Consider the following 20,263-nt stretch of genomic DNA (forward strand, 5'->3'; position numbering starts at 1 on the left):
TCAATTAAACACGCATGGTAAACCTACGACAAAAGCAAGCAGCAAGTGATCCAACAGCTGGCCAGAACTCGCCCAGTGGCAAACAAGAAAGGGAGCTCAGTGCTGACTCTCAGACAGTGCAAAATAACCTAATTGCAAACATAAACAGTGCAAAACACTCTAAAAAAACTGCATCTATAGTCCAATATTTCAAGGAGTTAGTTTGGATTTTTTTTTTTCAGAATGGCACCTGATGAAGAAATTTCAAATTTGTTCATATGCTTTCCAAGAAGCAGCAGTCTACCATGACACATTTTCTTTGCTGGCAAGCTGAACAAGTTATCAATTAAACTTATTACCTGTGACAACTTAATAATACTGTGGCCCCGCCCAGCACAGCTGAGATTTTATCACCACAATTTTTAAGCTTCCCCTTTTATAAACTTCATGTTTAGGTACAAATAGTATTGCCCCATGCTAGTGCAATTGTTTAAATTGAATTACTGGAAAAAAAAGCTCAAAAACAAACAAACAAACAAAAAAACCCCAAACAACATTTTCTCTTTACCCTTATTTCATCTATAGGGGCAAATCTTTTTACTAGCAAGCCACGCACTGAAGTTTTGGGAGCTTTCAGTGCTATGCTCTGGACCACCGACTGAATGTTTCTGCTTCACGTGGGAGAAGCTCCCCCACCAGACACAGCAGTTTAGCTGCAGACCTGGGAGAACCACCCTCAGTTAGCACAGACGGCAAAGAGACCACACAAATTCTCAGGAATGGAGAACAACCTCTCTGCCTCATCCAAGCTCTACCAGAAGGTACCGTAGGCAGGAATGTTACCTCTTTGAGACTCTCATCACTGGGAAATGGTGTCACCTAGAGTTTCCCTTGGAAACTAGTCCTCTCCCAGAACAGTATTACTCATATTCCCTTTTCGCCTCCCTCCATTTTCTTGTGGACACTACATTATTTTTGCATCCCAAAGACTAATTCCCCCAATGGCTGATTTACTGCTGTCAGCACAGTTGCTGTTCTCACATTTAAAGCCCGTTTTGTCTTCCAGGAAAGATGAAGAAAGGGAAGTGTCCGAGCTGTTGAGTTTCAGCTGAAACATGAATCAGTCTGAAGTCATTATACTGATATGGAATAGGAATGTAAACAAAATCCTTGTACTAGGAGGCACCCTTGTCCAGTTCGGATGCCTCCTTCTTAGAGGCAAGCTCCTCAACCAGATGCATTTGGAATGTGCCAAGGGTTCAGGTGCTAGGAGAAGGGGATCCAGTGATCATGGTTCCTTTGTGAACTGAATGCTTTCAGAGCTTACTCATGAGAAGTACTGATATTAACTTATTTGTTTGCACAAGTCCATTTACAGTGGAGCAATGATTTTTTTTGTGCCTTTTGTGAAATCTGTGATTTTCAATGCTTCTGTGTGTGGAAATATGGTATTACTGGCTCTTGCCAGCCAGATACTGGTGCCAGAGGCACACAGCTCTTCAGTACACCTCAGCAAGCTCTGGGCCTCTGAGGATTTGCATTGCACTGCAAAGCTACACTATGATATGGGTTTGTATCCATTTAGGATGGTTTGAGATAATTACAGTTCCATTTTTATCTAGTATCAAGATCTGAATCCAGATCTGTAGAGGTAAAGAGATAAGGAGTTAATCAGATACACTACTTCATCTTTGACCTGTCTTAAAAAAAAGAGTAAACAACTAAGCCCTGCATTCAAGTGTGCTGCTTAGTAATTACTAAACAATACTGAGCCCAGTGGAAATTATATCCTAACCCGGCTCCTCCATTAGAATTTGTCTTGGGAATCCTAAGACACCTGAAAAACTAGTTGTTGGTTGATAGTCATGTCAACCATTCATGGTGTCCCTGAAGCCCCACACCTCCAGGACAGAGATCTGGAAACTTTCAGAGCACAACGGCTGATTATTGAAAGTATCGCAGTGACTTGTCCTTCCATGGTTCAGATCTGCATCAAGGTAGAGAGCCTGGCCATCACCTCCTCCTGCAAAGAGGCAAAAAAAAAAGTGTTAGGAAGCTATGAAAGGGAAGCTTTATGATGTATACTTACTGTCTTCTGGTGCAAACAGTATTCTGCTCAAATACATAGCTTTTAAATGAAACTATCAGAACAGGAAATAATTGTATAGATTATTGTAAGTCAGTAAGACCAAGAAGCCTGATTCAAATGCTTGACTTCACGATTTTTCAGTGCTAGAGGTTCCAGCTACCACTGCCTATTTTCACTGCGGTAAAGAAACTCACTGAATTTAGCGAACAAATCAAAGCTGTGAGAAAAACAAGACACACCAGTAACGGCACTTGCTTGGTCTTCTAATCATAAAAAAAAACCCCATATCACATTGTTAACAGTGTTTTGATTATCTGTGGATCTCTGCCAAGATTCACAGAGCTTAGAGTCAGAGACTGCAGTGAATAGCAATAGAAAACACCCAGCAAATCAAAAGAATAGAAATTCTGGTCTATGGGTGAAATTGTATACAGCACTAATTGCTATGCAATGCCCAAGCCTGTTTCTGTTATTACTACCTTTAATGAACAATAAAGATCTCCAAAACAATCTGTGATCGGTTATTATTAGTGACTCACAATCCAGGCACATACGTGCCCCTGCTTTCAGCAGCCGAGCTGGTTCTGGAGCCGTCCAGCCTGCGGTGGGTTAGAGCACATGCTGCTAAGTGAGAGTCAGCTGGCACCTGCTTGTTGTTGCAGCAGAAATCACTGGTCCAGTGGCTCTCCTAGCAAGTGTCAAGGGCAACTACAGATTCATATCTCTTTCCTTTAAATCCCATTTAGGTGACTACTTTACTGGGCAGGCTTTTTCCCCAGTCTACAGCATGACAGATCCAAAATAGTTCCAAAGATATAAATGTGTATGTGTATAGTTTACCCTGTAAACAAAAACCCCCATGCAAAGTAAGTTCCTCTTCAGGAGTTATTTCTCACTGCAAACTAGGCAGGATGAAGGTATAGCTATGCTTAGAGGTACACTGAAGGGCTTATTCTAAAGTGCTTGATGTGCAAATTTCCTGTTGGGTAACAACAGGTCTTAGCCCGTTTTCTTGCAGCAACTGTAGCAATATTGAACAAAAGAGCTGAATCTCTTACTGTAGCTGACAGGAAGAGCAGGTGGGATATATGTCCACATTCAAGCCCTGACTTACCTATAATGATGCATTCGCTGCTGCCAGCCATGAACATAGAGGCTGTTTTGGAAGGCAAGTTGAAGTGCCGAGCAGATAGGAAGGGAGAAAGACGATCTGAGGGATCTGCTGGGATACTACTGGAGGAAAGAGTACTGGAAGACCCTGAAGCATGATTTTCTGGTTCAGAAACACTCATGGCTAGTTCGGGGTGTTTTATTATGACCCACTCATAGCGTTCTACTTCAGGCTGTAGCTACATATGAGAAGAAAAGAGTAAAAATGTAGTTAGAGAATATCTGCAATACTGAGAGCTCTGCTTTAGAAATCACATTAAAACCTCCCACACTCCAAACACACTATTAGCAGGAAAGATCAGATCAAACTTTTAGGGTAGGTTGTACTTTCTTCCTTTATCCCTTTGCCTTCCCGGTGGCTGAAGAAATGACACAATGGTTTTCAAGTTACCTTTCTTGTAAGAAAATGTTGTGCACTTCTGGGTGAAAAAAGGCTCACCCCAGAACTGAAAAGTCATTTTTTCCCTCTGGATGTAATTAAGAGTTCAGCAGACTTTAAAACCAGAAGGACATATAATCCTTCTCAGTAGAAGGCAGGTGCAAGTTACTCACATCAGCGACTGAGATAGTGAAAAATCAAATATCAAATTATACTCACCCTAAACACAAAGCACTCCCCTGTCCCAAAGAAACTCAGCTTGTTCCCTCCTCGCCTGCGCTCACTCCAATCAGTTGACAGAAAAGCCCCGCAGACCTGGCACAAACAGTAAGGTTAGGAGGAAAGTATGTTAAACCAACTGGCACCACCATTTCAGGGTCTAAAACAGTTCTTTTTAGTTTGATTTTCAAAATCTCTAGATCAGTGGATTAAAGCAGCATAAGTACTTATATCTAAAGATAGATTTAAACTGCTTTATTCCATTGGGGAATACCCTTCAAATCTGAAGAGCTTCAAAAATTATTGCACACCTCTCAGGCCTCAGAAGAGGAACGGTCCAATATAACTCCAGCTACCAAAACACAAATCACTCCAAATTTGAAAAGCCTGACTTCCGCTTCCTCATTTTTTGCATTCGAAGCAGCAGTATCGTCCCAAGTTACAAGGTCAGCACTGTTGGCTGAGCATTTTCTGCTTGCAAATGTTGGCCTTGGTCTCTCTCCCAATTCCAAACTGCAGATTAAAACTCGGTTATCTAAAGCAGTGCCCAGCTAGTACAAGTCCTGAAAACAGTAGCTTCAGAACAGCGTGTGCTTCGACGGGCACTAGTTCCCGATAAAGAAAAACGCAACCTCACAGTGCGGAGCTTTCCTGTGGGCTTCTTTGTTTGCCCGAGAACTGTATCTCACTGCCCGCAATAAGGATCACTGCCAAGCAGAGACAGACCAAACAATACAGCTCTAAGAATGAGATAAAAGCAATCCCACACTGAAAAAAAAAAAAAAAAAAAAGGAAAAGATTAAAATAGGTTTTGCAGAATTGCTCTAAGGTACATTTGCTGTTAAGCCTCTATCAGCCTTACAAGGACAAAAATTCCTAAGGATTGGTTTTGTTGCTGAGGAAGTAAATGAAATTACATTTGATCTGATATTCCCAAAAGATTCCTGAGCACAAGTTTTTTTTTTTTCTTTTTCCTAAAATGTAATGATAAACATTAGAATAAAGGATGAAAGCTACCCCTGCTAAAAAAATATATAAAATGAAAAAAAAAAACTATTCTCCTGCCCTTTTTGTTTTTTGTGGGATAAGAACTGTAGCTATGTCGTAAAAATCCAGTAGCACTTATAAAGCTAGACTTTGTGACAAGCTCTAGGACAAGAGGAAAAATAATGCCTTTCCTCTCCCCTTTAGCTATCACAGGCTGGCACAGAGCTATGAATCTGTGCCCTTAGATTCAGCACTGGCAGAGAGAGGAAAGGAACCTGCATCATGGGGAGCCATCCTGCAGGAAGACACACACAAACACCCGCGGGCAGACTGCACTGGTGGCTTTAAGCTATTCACAAGATGTTTAGGAGTCACACAGCAGAGTGGAAGAACAGCTCTCGTTAGGTGAGGCTCCATTTGGGGTGCTGCTTGTATTACATTTCCTTTAAGCAATCATGAGGTGAAGCTGAGGATTTTGTTTTCATGTTAGAGTGAGTGGACAATATTATTCATATCACTTAGTATCTGCTGTTTTCTCCCTCTGTGAGCGGGAGGAAAATATCTTCTATGCATCATGAGCTTCCTTCCACTATTCCACAGCCTCTCCCTTCTGTTCCTGGGAGTAAGAGGCTGACCAAGAGCTCTGTAAATGTTACTACGGTCCAGCATCCCACGTTACGTAAAGGGGGAAGATATTTAAAGAAGGAAGGGGAACTGGCCAAGGCCCAGTTTGCAATATTTACCTAAGAAAGTACAGCCCCTTAATCAAAGAGCATAATTTAAAGCACACATTATTAAAGAAAAAAAAAAAAACCACACGATTTCAAGATCCCTTCTCTATTTTATTATGAAATGTTGTGTATTCAACATAGCATTAGGTGATTGCCTAAAACTTAATTCTATTGGTCACCTTTCACCTCGCTCACCTCTTTTGCTGTTGTCTTGATGAGGAGAAGAGTTGGTTCATGTCCTTCACTGTGCGAATAGAACCTGTAACAAGAGCACAGGGTGAGCACCCGCTGCCACCATCACCTGCTGCTCCTGCTTTTCCTCCGTGATGCCAGGCACTCCCTCAGCTCATGGCATGAACTGTGGCCTGAGACCAAGCAAGTGTCTGTGAGTGCCTTCAGCAACCCCAGGGACAGCAGACAAAGACTGTCAAGCAGTCCTTTCCCATTCCCTCCTCTGCACAATGAACAGAAGACTCTTGATCATGACAGCTGCCTCTTACAGCATTTTGCACTCCACAGGAAATTGGGTCCCGTGGCTGGGTCTGAAGAGCCTCCTGTTTCCACAGAAGAACTATGATTCATTCCCCTTGCTTTTCCTCATGGAGCTGGGACAGCAGACACTTCTTCGCTTCAGAAACAGAATTTCAGATACCAAAAATCACTACTAGGAGCTAAAAAAATGCTGTTATTTGGTTCCATCTCCATATGAGGACAAGCTTCTTTCCTGTGAGGGTGCCAGAGCCCTGGCACAGGCTGCCCAGAGAGGCTGTGGAGGCTCCTTCTCTGGAGATCTTCCAACCTGCCTGGATGCCGCCCTGTGCCCCTGCTCTGGGTGTCCCTGCTGGAGCAGGGGGTGGGACTGGATGGTCTCCAGAGGCCCCTTCCAACTTCAACCCTTCTGTGATTCTATGATTCTGTGAAGAGCAAGGAAAACCCATGTCTACTTCATCCCATTTGTTCAGGTGCTCTTTTATTATCCCACAGTAAAAAGGTGTAGGGAACTTGTAGTTACCTGTTTAGGCTACAGCCGTGTTCCAAGGTGGTGAAAAGCAAGAGGGGCTGGCAAAGTGCAAAGCGTTCTGGGATCCAGGACCAGATGTCTCGCATCTCTTTCACACTGACTATTTCAGACTTGAAGTTCTCAGCATGAACTGCGAGGTGCACGTTCTGCCTGAGAAACACAAAGCAAAACACTGAGAAAAAAGAGCTTAATGGAAATGACGAAACCTACAGTTTTCTGGTTACTGGGTAGCAACATGCAGAGAGAGCTGAATCCCAAAAGGCCCCAGTGCGTGCACTACTCTTCAAAGGGAATTAAAAGTCTGTTCCTTAGAGAATAAAATAAATTACTGGAGTCTAAGAGAACCCTTGAGAGTTGCTGGCTTTGCTGGAATAGCTGGAGCAACGTCTCCTTATGGCAACAGCAGCCTGTGCTTGTAAACGTAGAGGACATAAGGGCAAGCCAGTGAGGATGACCTTGACTTTGAATAGGGCAAATTATCTGTTGCTTGAGACAGACTCACAGGTGACAGGATTCGAGCAGGAGAACAGAAGCAGCCGAGATGCGAAGCACCCCGGCCCCGGCCATCGCGCAGGAATTGGGACAGCAGCCGAGCCAGCGAGCAGAGCCCATTCAACTCTCCAAAGTGACAACATTACAGTTAGAACATCTTGAGCAGCGTTCACTTCTCTGCCTAAAGACACGCACAGACTCAGCGCCTGGAGATAACCAAGTGTTACTGCACCCATGACTGGTGCTAAGGCCTTAAAATACAAGTGTTGCAGCCGAGGACAGGGTGGAAATGTGACATAAACTTGTGCAAGACACAGAGGTACTGAGCACACTTTGTTGAGACAATTTTGCAGGATCAGCTTTGCAAGCCACACAAGAGTTCAGCCTAGGCAAAGGATACAATTATTTGCCAAGCAATTATTCTTTTCTGACACGTGCATTTCCTTCCACTCAGCTTCACAGACTACGAAAGACCCCCTCAGTATTGCATAGCTGCATACATCAGAATCCCTTAACTTCCTCCCTAAAACATGCAATATTATATTTATATATATTTCTTGATTGTATTGCCAAGAAGTTATCAGCATTTACACTGCTCCTTAAAGAAGCGCTGGCTAGCAGAAATTGGGAAATGCTGCCTAAAATTTATCCTAGGGGCCTCAGCATCAGCATTTCTAGCGAGGCACCTCCCTAGGCCACTCAGGAACTGAAACCACATGGATTCCTCTGGGATTTCGCTCTGGGCCTCAGCCCTTCCTACCTTTCTGCTCTGCAGCTAAGGACTGGCAGCACTAGGGAACCCATCTGAGCAACAAATCCTTGGGTTTGGTTTATTAGAAGTTAAATTGGTCTCACATTCGAGGAATTATGAACACAGCCAAGACTTTCAACTAGTTTATTACAGTGGATTTTTGAAGGAGAGAAGAAAGGGATGGATAAGCTAAACATTACTCCCAAATATTATTAAAATAGCTTTAAAGATACTTGCTAAGCTTTAGATAAATAGGTCCCAGGCTCATCACTTGCATGTTACCTCCATACTTTTCTCCACACTTAAGTAGATGTATATAAGCACTACAATTAAGTATTTGCACCCAGAAGCCTTTCTTTTGTCTCTGTTCCTCCTCCTGGCTGGGTAACAAGGACTCTTCCCCAGCAAAATCTTACCCTAACCCCTTGTTTCAGTAGCTTCCCTATTAAAACTCCACTTCTAGCACCCTGGAAAAGCCTACAGCCTTCACAGGATGAGAGATCAGCATCTTTACAAACAGATCTCTCTGGGTTACTCAGAGCCATTTAGCCTCATGCTGGCCATTTAAAGGGAAAACCGGTCAAGGCATGGAATTCTTGTTTCTTGAAAACTACTGTGAAATGTTTTATTTCTAATTCTGCCAGCAAAACTGAGCTTCGATCTTGACTGGAGGATTTGAAATAAAGTGCCCTGCTATTTCCAGCTGTAAATCACAGCAGTAGGTGGTTCAGACCTACTGAAATGGGATCCCATGTTGAAACCAGTGCCAACAGTAGTCCCCTCCTGTCCAAACGCTGTTTTGTAACAAAAATTAATCAAAGTTTTGGTGGTTTTCAGCAATTTGCAATTAGAGTCACTTGTAACTAGTTGTATATTGAGTCTCTCATTTGGGGTTTTATTTTTTTAGGGTATGGAAAGCCGCGTACTTCAGTGGGGCATCTGACTTTCAAAGTAATAAATAAGCACTAAAAATGGTCACACACAAAAACGCCCCCCACACAAATTGAGTAAGTAGAAGAGTCTTGGAAATGTTGCTGTAGTTAGGGCAGAAGTGCATGGTAGAAAACGCATGTTTTTTCAATCATAAATCGCAGCTGTAGGTGTTTAAGCCTGAAAACTCATTTTGTGCTAAGAGCAATGTCAACAGACACTCTGTATCTACTGTGTATTGCTTAAAATTCATGTGTGTTCCTTTAAAATTCAAAGCTTTCTGCTGCTTTCAGAATCTAGATGACAAGAGTAAAGTGATACACGAACTTCGAATATTTCACTAGGTGGAATTAACAGCCAGGCAACTTATTGGAGGTAAAAGCTTCAGCATGCCAAGTATGATATGAAACATATTTGGTTAAGTTGCTCCTTAAAGAGTTCTTTTGCACATTAATGCATGGCGAAATTAATTCCAACTTCTATTTTACAAGTCAGTGAAATTGTTAGTGTGCATCTCCCACTAAAGTTAACCCACGGCACCCGCAACGAAGCCAGAAGATCATCTCAAATGCATTCGCTGGAGTTCAGGTTCACACATCTGCACGAATAAATACTACAGGCCAATGTTGCTCCTTCTTTCTAGGCTCTCTGCTTATCAGGGATCACAGTCCACTGATTTCTGAGCTTTAAGATTTGCTTTTCAGACCACAACTTGATGAATGACTTCATTAACCATTAATGCTGTATAGCTGAGTAACTCTGACCTTTGCTACACAGAAGATAAAGTTTGTCCTCTTTTCTCTTTTAAAAAAAAGTACCTATGTAAACAGAAATGTAATCTTGTATAGATAGAGGCAAGTCAATTTTAGGCTTGCGTTTCCTAATTGGGTTCAGTCCAGTATTTTTTCAAACAACTAGAAAAAGTGTGCACAAGAAAAGATAACAACAGCATATATCAGGTCTGGTGGGCCAATGCCTAATATTTCTGAGAACTTTACACATTACTTGAGATATTCCCCTAAAAAAGTATTTTTTTCCACAGTGTACAGGTCACAAATCTTATTGCTAACACTAAACTTCTCCACTCTGAAAAACAAACAAAAAACAAGCCCATATGGTCATATGAAAGTGCTGTGCTGACTAGCTGGGCCTATCTGTGAATCCTGAATCCATCCACAAATCCAAGGACCATACAACTTTGCAGGTGCTGTGAACTAACTCTGCAAGAACGTGTCCAAGAGAGAGCTGTACAGCAACTGGATGCTACAATTGCGGCCCTGCTTCTGTTGCCCCAGCATTAGAAATAACAGCAGCCTCGGAAAAAAATAACCAGCCAAGCAAAGACAGGAAAAAAGAAATTAAATAAAGAGCAAAGTGCAAAGCTTGATGTGTTTTAACCTACCTTTTAGGAGATGTAACACTGCAAACAGGAGGGGTGCAGTGGATATGGAAGTGACAGAAGGAGAACGTAGAAGGAGAAAGACAAAAAAAAAAGAAAAAGACACGAAAAGATCAGTGATTTCCTATGTCCATGACAAAGTGATTGAGAAGAGCCTGGAGAGAAACACAGAGTAAGGCTTGATTTGAATCACCAAGAAAGTGGGGAGAGGGAAAAAATAAAAAACAGAGAGGTTAAAATATTCCCTTCTTTAAACATTTTTTTCCCTTTCTGCTACCTGGGCAGAGCTATCTGGGAAGTTATTCATCTTTGTCCATAGGCCAAACACACGTGGACATTGGAACTCACTTTTTTTTCTGAGTGTTCAAGAAATCTCACTCCCAGGATACTTGCTCTTGCCTATGCCAAAACCCAAATCCAGCCTAGTTCACAGCTGTGTCTTTCCAGGGGATTACAGAAGTTTCAGTGTGTTTACAAAAGTAGCCAAGAGCAAAGAAAAGCTACGCTTTAGCAACTCTGCCAAGTGTGGCAGGATCTATTGGCACTATTTGGGTATAAATTAAACACATTTTGCTTGGAAGGCACCACCGTTGTTCTGAGCAAGGGATAACTCTAAAACGCCTCAATGCGGCAGCAGCTTCTGCTTTTGCTAATCCTCATTCTGATCCTGAAGCAGATGCTCTGAAAAGATGTTACGGCTCTTCTACACTTCAAGACAGGAAGGAAAGACATTAGCCCTAGATTGTGAGCGCTGCAACTTCTTCTTTTGTGTGCTGAGTAGGACAGTCTGGAGTCTATCTAGCATGATCTCCCAGTGCCTCAAGGCCTTGAAATATTTAAGGCTGGGTTTTACCCTGGAGAAGCCATGTAAAATAGAAGCTAATCATAAACCAAACTGTGATTCCAAAAATAAACAGCTAGAGAGGATCAGGAACTTCATGAACAGTCTTTGTCATGTACAAGTTTCAGGTAATGCTTCCATTGTTTTATATGTCAAATTCTGACAAGTTTACATTTCAATACCATGTAGAGGTTTCCATTTGAAACTATTGTGACTAACTGGGCAACATCATTTGTGAGGTTCTAACACATTGGTGGCCGGTATAAATTTAGGGAAAACAAAGTTGTCTCTTGATATCACCAAGTTCCAGACATCAAATTTACTGACCCCAGCAGACTGCTGCAAGTCACCCTCCTTGTAGAGGCCAGGACAGTTGGCAAAACTCCTGAACACTCAGAAGTTATTTCTGTTTTTTTTTTCTTTGGAGAAGTTTTCTGTTGTCACAGAAGACCTCAAAAGACAGAAAATGTCATGACCAGTAATTAATTGCACATATATTTGGACTTTATAGGATACTTATCTTTAGATTATTACTGCCTTTTCTGTATACATGCGGAAATCTCTTAGCCATGTCCTTACTATATTTGCATACTATTATGTATATGTATATGTATTATGTATTTGTATTTTATGATTCTATTTTACTACCATACTAGAGCAGAATGTCACTTACTATTTTCAGTCAAACAATGTTCAAAAGTAACCTGGGAATAAGATTTTCTTATTTCTTCCTTAGCTTACTAAGACAGCTCCTGAGCTACATTCACACTCCAAGACGGTGTTTGCCTACTTACAAGTAAAGAAACTGCAAAATTCAAGATATTGGACAGCATGAAATTGAAGTTTTGTACAATTTGTCTCATATTTAAAAGATAATCCCATCAATACTTAATTTTGGGGCTGCTGGCTTTTTCTAATCAAGTCCACAGAGCAAAAGAGTGAGAGGAGATACCAGGAACCACCCAGGCTTGCCTGGCACTTATCACAACTCCCAGCCTCATTTCCTCAGGGTCACTCTGACAGGCTGCCTGCTGAATTTGAGAGACTCTTACCTTTTCTGCTTGACTGTGATGCCCTTCTGCTGTAGGGCCTTCTCGTTGGCCATCTGCAAGAGCTGGATCTCCTTCCGAGAGAACAGCCGGATTGCAAAAGCTTTTTCCAAAAGCCGCTCTGGGGTGACCGACTTGGCGATGTCTCTCACAAACGACCGAATATCCTGCTGTACGTTGTCCGACTCCTTGGGCTGCCCCGCTCGGACTTTGTGAAAGAATTTCAGAAGAGCCAGTGCAACACGGTAGAGAACCTTGTAGCCCTCCACCAGAAACACGTCGAAGACCCGGGCAATGTAGACCATGGGCAGCTCTCCAAAGAGCCAGCGCTGCCAGTCGGAGTAGACTTCCAAGACATCCTCAGACACAGCCACCATCAGCTTGTGCGCTGCCTGGCAGTACTTGTTCACCAGATCACCAAAGGTCATGCAGGAGGACTCAAAAGCTAAGAAGGTCTGGTCAATGAGGCGCTTGGAGGGGTCATTGCAAGCAAGGATGCGACAAACCTTCTCGAAGCACTCTGCCTCATCCCTGCTGTAGTGCAGGAGCAAAGCTGTCACGGAGGGCAGCGCCGGGCAAAAGGAGATGTCTGGGAACTGGTTTGCAACGCACAGGATGATCTTCCTGACCGCCCCGATGCCTTCGGCATTCAAGCAGTAGGTGGGAACCAGGCTGTTATCCACGAACTCCGGCAGTGGAAGGGAGCTGCTGCTCCGCTTTCCGATGATCTTTACAACAATGTCCCGGTACACGTTTGCATCTGGAGTCACCGTGCGGCACGGAATATCATTGATTAGTTTGTGGTACACTTTGGCTCTCAAAGAGTGATTCTTGGCCCAGTAGCCCTGCCGAGCCAGTTGCTTAAGCTCCTGGAATTCCGTGCAGCTCAGTTCCTTTGGATCTTGGCTCTGGACAGTAACGTCCATTTTCTCCCAATCCACAAAGCGGTTGTATTCATCCATGGCTCCAGGAAAAGCAGACGAGAAAAATCATGAGAATGGAGACCTTATCTGATCATTAGGTGACTCACAGCTTCTCCTGCAAGAGGGTAAAGGAAAAGAAATAACTAGAGATGTGAGTAACAGATAATTTCCTATTTACTTGACAAACATATACATTCAGCTTGCTCCTGTACTGCCAAGACTGTTTTTCAAAGCAAAATAAGTTAGAGGCATGCTTTAAAAGCAAAACAAACCCAAATCCCCACTATTACTACTTTCATTACACGCTTGCCAAGACTCACACTGAAGCAGTCTAGCAAGGGCCAGCCCAGACGTAGCTCCTGTGGACACCTCAAGGCAAAGCGAATTTCCCTCATGCAGCCACAAAGCCTGAGATTAGTTTGCTGCTCTGGCACTTATGAAACTACTTGCTAATTTTTTTCTCGTGTCTGCACCATGCGTGTGACCCTGACCTTGCCTGTGCTCCTATGACCACGCCAGCCTCTAGAGGGCCCGCTCTCATCAACCTTGAGAAGGTTTTTGAGAACGCAGCCCGCTGCAGCACGCACAGCTCTCCATGCTGCAGGCTCTGCAGAGCAAAACGCTCCCTGCCACACGCAACACTCCGCTCTTATAACCTGATGCTTTTTGCTGCGGGTGCTGCAGCACGGTTTGAACCTCATAAGATGGTTATACCATCAAGGCAGACAACTCCAGGCTTCTCCCTGCTTCGCTACTGGGAAAATAAAGCCAATGTTTTGCCTCATGTAGGCAGAGATTCCTAACGTACAGTAGCATTAGCTCAGACAAGATATTTAATCCATACAGTTTTAGATGCTGGCTAAATATTAATCTGGGTATTTTGGAAGCAGATGCTGAAATTTAAAAATTTAACTCTTCTTTTAAAGTATGGCAGCAACACAGAGGTGCCTCTTAGCAAAGCCTTAAAGACAGGTCTTCCTCTTCCCTTTCAAATATTTCACATGTTTTTTTTGTACTAAAAAGATGGCTTTTTAGGTTTTCTTTGTTGAGCATAAGAGCCACAGAGAAATGCCAACATTTGTTCCTGCTGTACCCTTCATTGCACAAAATTAATTCTCAGCCTGTAATTAAAGGTGGCAACAAAATGTCCCCATTTCAATTGTGAAAACAGGACTTCTTCTGAAGTTGGAAAGGATGTGTCTCAGTATGAGCTGAGAGGGAGTCCCCAGGATATGCAGAGACAGCCATGGAAGGACAGCAGTCCATTGCAGAAGTTAATGTTTTTTTCTTTAGTCATTTTCCGCATGGAAAGCACAGGGAAATTCATCACCACTATCTAAAATCTTGGAATACCCTTGCAGAGAAAATAATTAATCCTGTCTCGTTACATGAGTTAACTTTCTCCCTGGAAGTCACTATTCTAGAAGCTAATGGATTAGATAAGCACATGTTCCTCAGTAGCTTTCCAAAGTCAGTGGGGAAGAAAAGTAGACTGCAGGAATCTGGGATAAGAGCTTGCAGGCTTATGTACCCTTTGGCTTGGAAAACCTGCTGGGTGTGCAGGTGGTCCTGGCTGCTCACACTGCTCAAAGCTCTAGATGCTACCAGGGCCGATGACAGCAAGGAAAGGGGCACTGCCAAGGCTGCCAGCTATCAAGTGTACCCGCAAAACCATCAGAATTAGTGTGTTACAGTGTAATGATGCAGAACCACTGATACTGGGCCAAACAGCTACTCTAAGCCAGCACCTCTCCACCTGGGAGTATTTACTTGCCAGAGAAGAAGAGCCTACAAAGCCCCAGGAAAATCCCAGCTAGCCTATGTCTCCTCCAATGTACCTGCTTCTCCACCCATCCTTCCATAGATGTGATGTCTCTTCTGGCAGTCATGTAAAGAGTAACACTTCCTAAGAACTGATGGGGACAGAAAATCTGCCCTCATATCCAGACTGTCCAGCTTCCTCTTATAAAGAAGGGAACAAGGTGCAGTCAGAAGAGAAACAAAAACAAATTTCAGAACAAACTGTTTGCACAAAGATATGGTTCAGGAGAGGCATCGAGCCCCATTTCTACCTCCTCTCTGCAACGAGTCTCCTTCCATTGAGCTCCGTTTCTATCTCCTCACTGCAACAAGTCTCCTCCCCTCCTGCTGAAGTAACTTTGGACCATAGGTTTTAGCACCATATTGGTGGTGGCAAGTAACCTCTAACTGGACCTGGGGACAGCAGGATGGATCAGTACCTGAATTATATAGAAATGCAATGCTTTCAAGTACCTGTGAAGACATGAATGTAAAGGGATTGTTAAAGTTAAAGACAAAAAAGTTCATAGCAGCAACAAAGACTAAAAATTACCTAAAAGTTAGGTATCTACTTTCTTTAAATGGAAACAGTCATTATCCTTTTCAATCAGAGATGGACTTGTACAAAACATGAAGAATAAACATAGAAGAAAAGAACAGAAGCAACAGAACAAACTATTTTCTCAGCAACTGCAAAAGAAATGGAAACTTGTTAGGTCTATTAGACTATAACCTAAAAGCTGGAAGCTCCGTTAAGTGCAATATAAAAAAAAAAAAAAAAAAAAAAAAGACAGAAGATTAGAACTACAAAGCATATGTTGAAAATACACCCAGAATAGCTGCAGAGCAGGCATGAGATTTTTTCAAGGTTAGGTATAAACTACGAAGCAAGCAAATAATCATTAAAATTCAAAACCAGGCAATGACCATGGCAACTGACACGGGCAGGTTTTCAAGTCAGTGACTAAAAGGGTTCAGGAAATATTTCACTCGCTAGTCTGGCCACATTTTCCATTTAGTTCTTTCCCTCGTCCTTTGCGCTAGTTTCAGAAGATGCCTGAGCACCTTGTTGAAGCTGTGTAAAACAGACATCAGTGGAGCCAAGTACGACAGCCAGGGGTGGGATACGGCTGGCGAAGAATTAAAACTTGAAAGGATCCAAAGGTACATCCATATGAGAGAGAGAGAGAGAGAGAGAGAGAGAGGGAGGGAGAGAGAGGGAGGGAGGGAGGGAGAGAGAGAGAGGGAGGGAGGGAGAGAGAGAGAGGGAGGGAGAGAGAGGGAGAGAGAGAGAGAGAGAGAGAGAATCATAATTTAACTAAAAATTAGTAAGTTTTGAACTTGGCCTTTTGAGGTTTCAGTCACAGAAATACATACTCTTTCTGCTTTTCTTTTTTCTTACGGTTCATTCAGGCAATCAGCTTTTGATTTCCAAAAGCCAGGAAATATTGAATTGAGACATCTGAATTGCAATTATTTCAGAGTACAATTGTTCCTTGCAAATCCAGAATACACACATCCACAGGAATGAAATAATGACATTAAAATCTGTCCAAAAATAGATTCCAACTTCAATTAAAGCTTGGGAAGATTACGTGATTTAATATTGCTTTAAATAAACATTAGAACAGACCACCCCACCTCCCCAAACTGTAAAATACACTTAGTACATACAAGTATAAACTTATTTCCTATTCAAGTGTCCTTGCACCTACCTTCTGCAAGTTTGACAGCAAGTTAATAGCTTATTAAGTCATTTTATTTACATTCAACATACCTGCTATATAACAAGAAACCTGAATTTTGAAATTACCAGATTTTTTTCTTAACCAGGGACAGTAGCTTTAAGGACTGCTCTGTAAATATCCTCCATTCACCTATTTCCTCTGTACTGTAGTAATACAAGTAGGCACTGCCCTGTGTTAAATGGCACAGGTTTTTATAGTGCCAACAGAAAGCAAACATTTTATTTTCCTGTCCTACAAATAAAGACTATTACTGACCTCTCAGAGCTCCAGCATGAGTTTTGTTGCTTACAGTGGCAAGCAGTGATGTAGCAAGAGGAGAAGCTCATGTCCACTTTTACCACCTGGTCACCCTCCTCATCTGTGCTGAAGGAACACGTGCAGATAATCTTTGAGGAAGCAATATTGATTGTCGGCTATTAGTCCTCATCCAAGAAAAGAAAATTAACTCCCAGTCTCGTACTAAAAGATTTCAGGTCCTTGGAGAATATTGAGTCATGTCTGGGATGTCTGCTTTATATAACACCCAAAAATCTGATGAAGGTTCAAAGAAAAACAGAGCACTATAAAGACATAATGATAGTGCAGAAGCAAGACAGGTAATAGACAGTTTCTCCTTTCTTTCTCAATACTTTGGCATGTCCTGCAGTTTTCTCTGAATGCAGATTCATAGCACAATACCTTCATCTCTCTGCTATCTAGACCTGGAGATCAAGTTTGACAGCACAGTGCTCTCCTCACCCTGCTACAGCCCAGGAACACGCTTTATTTGCACGTTTACGGCTTCAGTGACCACCTGTGGCCAGGCAGATTGCATCAGAGCTAGAATTAAGCACCCCATTTAGCAGGGAAGCCAGTGCGTGCGGCGCAGGGCAGCAATTTCAATGCTGTTGACATACTTTAGCACGATGATCCTTTCCAGCAGAGCACATAGGAGCTCTATGGATTGCCTTAATGAGGCTAAATGCAGTTCGATTGCTTTAGAAATTGCCCCGGGCGCTGTGTACAGCAACAGCTGGACCCCAAGCCAGCATCAGGGAATGGAATTCAGCTAAATTCAGGGAATTCAGCTCTGAAATGCTCCAATATTGCTTTATCAACAACAACAGAGGGTTAGTTTTTTGTTTCCCAAAGTTTTTCCACCTTTCTTTGGGACAAAGGCTAGAAACTACTGAACCAAAGTAAGGATTCGCCTCTCATTTCTGTGAGTAACCGATAAAGGCTGATACAGGGCAAACCATTTCAAATTTCTTGCGGGGAAAAAGACAGAAAATACATTTTTGTAAAAGGGAAGAAAGAAGAGAGAAACACTGTAAGAAGATGAAGAACAGTAAATGTTATCAAAGGCATAAATCAAGAGCTTCTGTCCTGCCTGTACCATAAAAAGGAGGAATAATTAATAAAAATGGGATAATTTCAATTTTCTTTTTAAAGGAAATTGTTTTCCAGCAACTTTTTTAAAAATATGTTACATTTACAACTTTATAAAACAATTCCATCAGCTGCTATAACAAGAGTTAAAAACTAAACCTTTTGTGAAGAAATACATAATGGCATCATTTTTTTTTTCTCTCCAAGAAGTATATAGTTGCTTGGCCAGGAAACAGGAATTAACACCTGCAATCCTGCCAATAAATGCTAATGAGACACTGCCCTAATTTATCTGCTAATGCCAGGCATACAGGGTGATGAGCAATGAATTCCACAAGCAAAGCTGTGCCATCCTAAAAAGTCCTCCTGATGGCATAGTTCAACCACGGGATCGGGAGATGTCTGTGATCAGATGCATACACAAGCACAATCATGAAAATACAAATTCATTTTCTCCTTGAAGAGGAGTTGAAGTTTAAAAAGATTTTCCTTACCTGTACTGGTTGAAAAGGACACTCCTGAAAGTGGGAAAGCTAAATGTTCTGTTCCCAGCATGGAATGCAAGAGAAGCAGATGTTCACACTCTAACTCAGCTGGTTCTACCATGAATTGAGCTCAGGAAGGTGTAATAGAAAACCTGGAAAAAATATATATATAAGTTTGAAATATAAAAGACTACAAGCCCACATTTTATGAAGTTCCATTTACAATATTTAAACACAGACTGAAAAATAGAAAATACTTCTGCAACAGCTGCCAGCAATATCATTCCCCTAGTTTTAAGGCTCCAAAATGGCAATTCATAATTTTGGAAAATTCTAAAAATAGAACAGCCAAGTCAATACATTCTTCCTGCTGTATTCCTTGCATTTCACTGCTAATTGTAAGAACAGCAGTCTCTCACACTGTGCTCTCTTCCCTTTGTTTTGATAACTAACCAGAATTCACCAATGCCACACTCTGACTTGGGTAAAAATTTAACACTGAATATATTCATCCTTCATTTTATCCCCCTCTTGCTCTTTCCTAAATGCCTCGGTTAATATTTTTCCAAATTTGTGAGTGCAGTCTCATGTACAACTAAGGGCACCTAGTGCAACTATTTGTGGAAAGCCCTGTTATATGACAGCAAATCCATAAGCAATAAAACAAATCTTTTTTTTTTCTGTTCTTTTGCATTGAAATTTAACTGTCAATTTGATGTCCATAAACTCTTGGTCTTTATCGATAATAAAGCACTTAATGACAGAAAAACATCTTTAAGGATTCACACTTTGAAATGTTCTCCTGTGAGACACAAGATCTGCATTTACCTGTGTTAAATACAGATTTATTTCTCTTTCTCCTGTGCAAACTGTCTCAGGAGAAGGTCATGCAATTGTGTGTCACGTTTAGAGTTTCAGGAGGTCCAGAGCAGCAGCTGACAGCAGCAGTGGAAACGCCCCCGGATTTTACAAGCAGCAGATACAGTTGCAGATCCCACAAGAGGTCATGCTGAAACTATTAAAAGGGAGGGACGCTTGACAAGAAGCATTTTGTGCACAAACAAGATAACTTTGTCGCACAGACAACTTAAACCAGTTGATTTTGCACGGGGACTTTGCCAGCATGTACTCCCATCAATACTCATGGAATGCAAGCAAGTCAATCATTAATACAGTGCAATTAGCTCTGCCTATTTTTATATCAGAAAGGTCGTGTGACTGCCTGGAGAAGTAGGAAGGGACCGAAGGGGCTGCAGACCAGCATCTCTTACATCAAACCTAAACATCACAAAACAACACAAAACCACAGCGCTAAATCCACCAGAATATTGTAGTTAAATTTGATAATAAGGGCATATGCAAATATTACGTCAGGCATCTAAAGGAAATTTTAATTCTTTAGATCTTGATCAGAGCTTAAGGCTAATACAGATATAAGGATTAAACAGCTATTTTTCTTCTGGATCCCCAACACTTTTCATCCATTTCATGTGTTAAAGTATGCCTGTCTGCTTGTGAGTATGCACCCATATAACCTTACACAAGCAGTTTTAACAGACAAGTTAAAAGTTAAAAGTTTCTCAAACCTAGCAGGCAGGGCAGAATTAAGGGCTCTCTAAAGAGCCAGAATAAGAGCAGGAAGTAATTTTATAGTAAGAAGAATAGCAAGAATAGCAGAAGAACAGCAAGAACCAAGAATTTGCTGGTCCCCAGCCCTATCTGGCTTCCAGCTAGATATCTAGCAAACCAAATGGTGAAGGTGAACAAGGGAGCGAGGGCATCTCCAGATTTCAAATTAAAAGAATGAAGGGACAAAGAAAACCGAGAAAAAAAAAATTGAGGCTACAGTAAGAAGAGATGGTTGGGAAGAGCAGACTCTCATCTCCAGGAAGAGTTCGTTCA

At 42.0% G+C, this 20,263-nt stretch overlaps 1 protein-coding gene across 3 annotated transcripts; it reads right to left on the minus strand.

The window, feature by feature from the left end:
- Positions 1 to 1,525: 1,525 nt before the first annotated feature.
- TBC1D24 (TBC1 domain family member 24) lies at positions 1,526 to 18,464 on the minus strand. 3 transcript variants are annotated; one of them, XM_088523005.1, is made up of 8 exons: positions 18,371 to 18,464; positions 12,041 to 13,075; positions 10,151 to 10,168; positions 6,567 to 6,725; positions 5,750 to 5,813; positions 3,837 to 3,932; positions 3,183 to 3,417; positions 1,526 to 2,002 (listed from the first exon to the last, which is right to left on the minus strand). In XM_088523005.1, the coding sequence occupies exons 2-8, from the start codon at positions 12,997 to 12,999 to the stop codon at positions 1,848 to 1,850; spliced, it is 1,686 nt and encodes a 561-aa protein (XP_088379131.1). In that variant the 5' UTR covers positions 13,000 to 13,075; positions 18,371 to 18,464; the 3' UTR covers positions 1,526 to 1,847. The 3 variants fall into 3 exon arrangements, with proteins under 3 accessions (XP_088379131.1, XP_088379132.1, XP_088379133.1); XM_088523006.1 differs by lacking the exon at positions 18,371 to 18,464 and adding an exon at positions 13,281 to 13,349; XM_088523007.1 differs by lacking the exon at positions 10,151 to 10,168.
- Positions 18,465 to 20,263: the final 1,799 nt, after the last annotated feature.

Source organism: Tinamus guttatus, unplaced genomic scaffold, assembly GCF_059628265.1.
Source record: "Tinamus guttatus ecotype Peru unplaced genomic scaffold, ASM5962826v1 Tinamus_guttatus_pri_ptg000172l, whole genome shotgun sequence".
Taxonomy (NCBI): Eukaryota; Metazoa; Chordata; class Aves; order Tinamiformes; family Tinamidae; genus Tinamus; species Tinamus guttatus.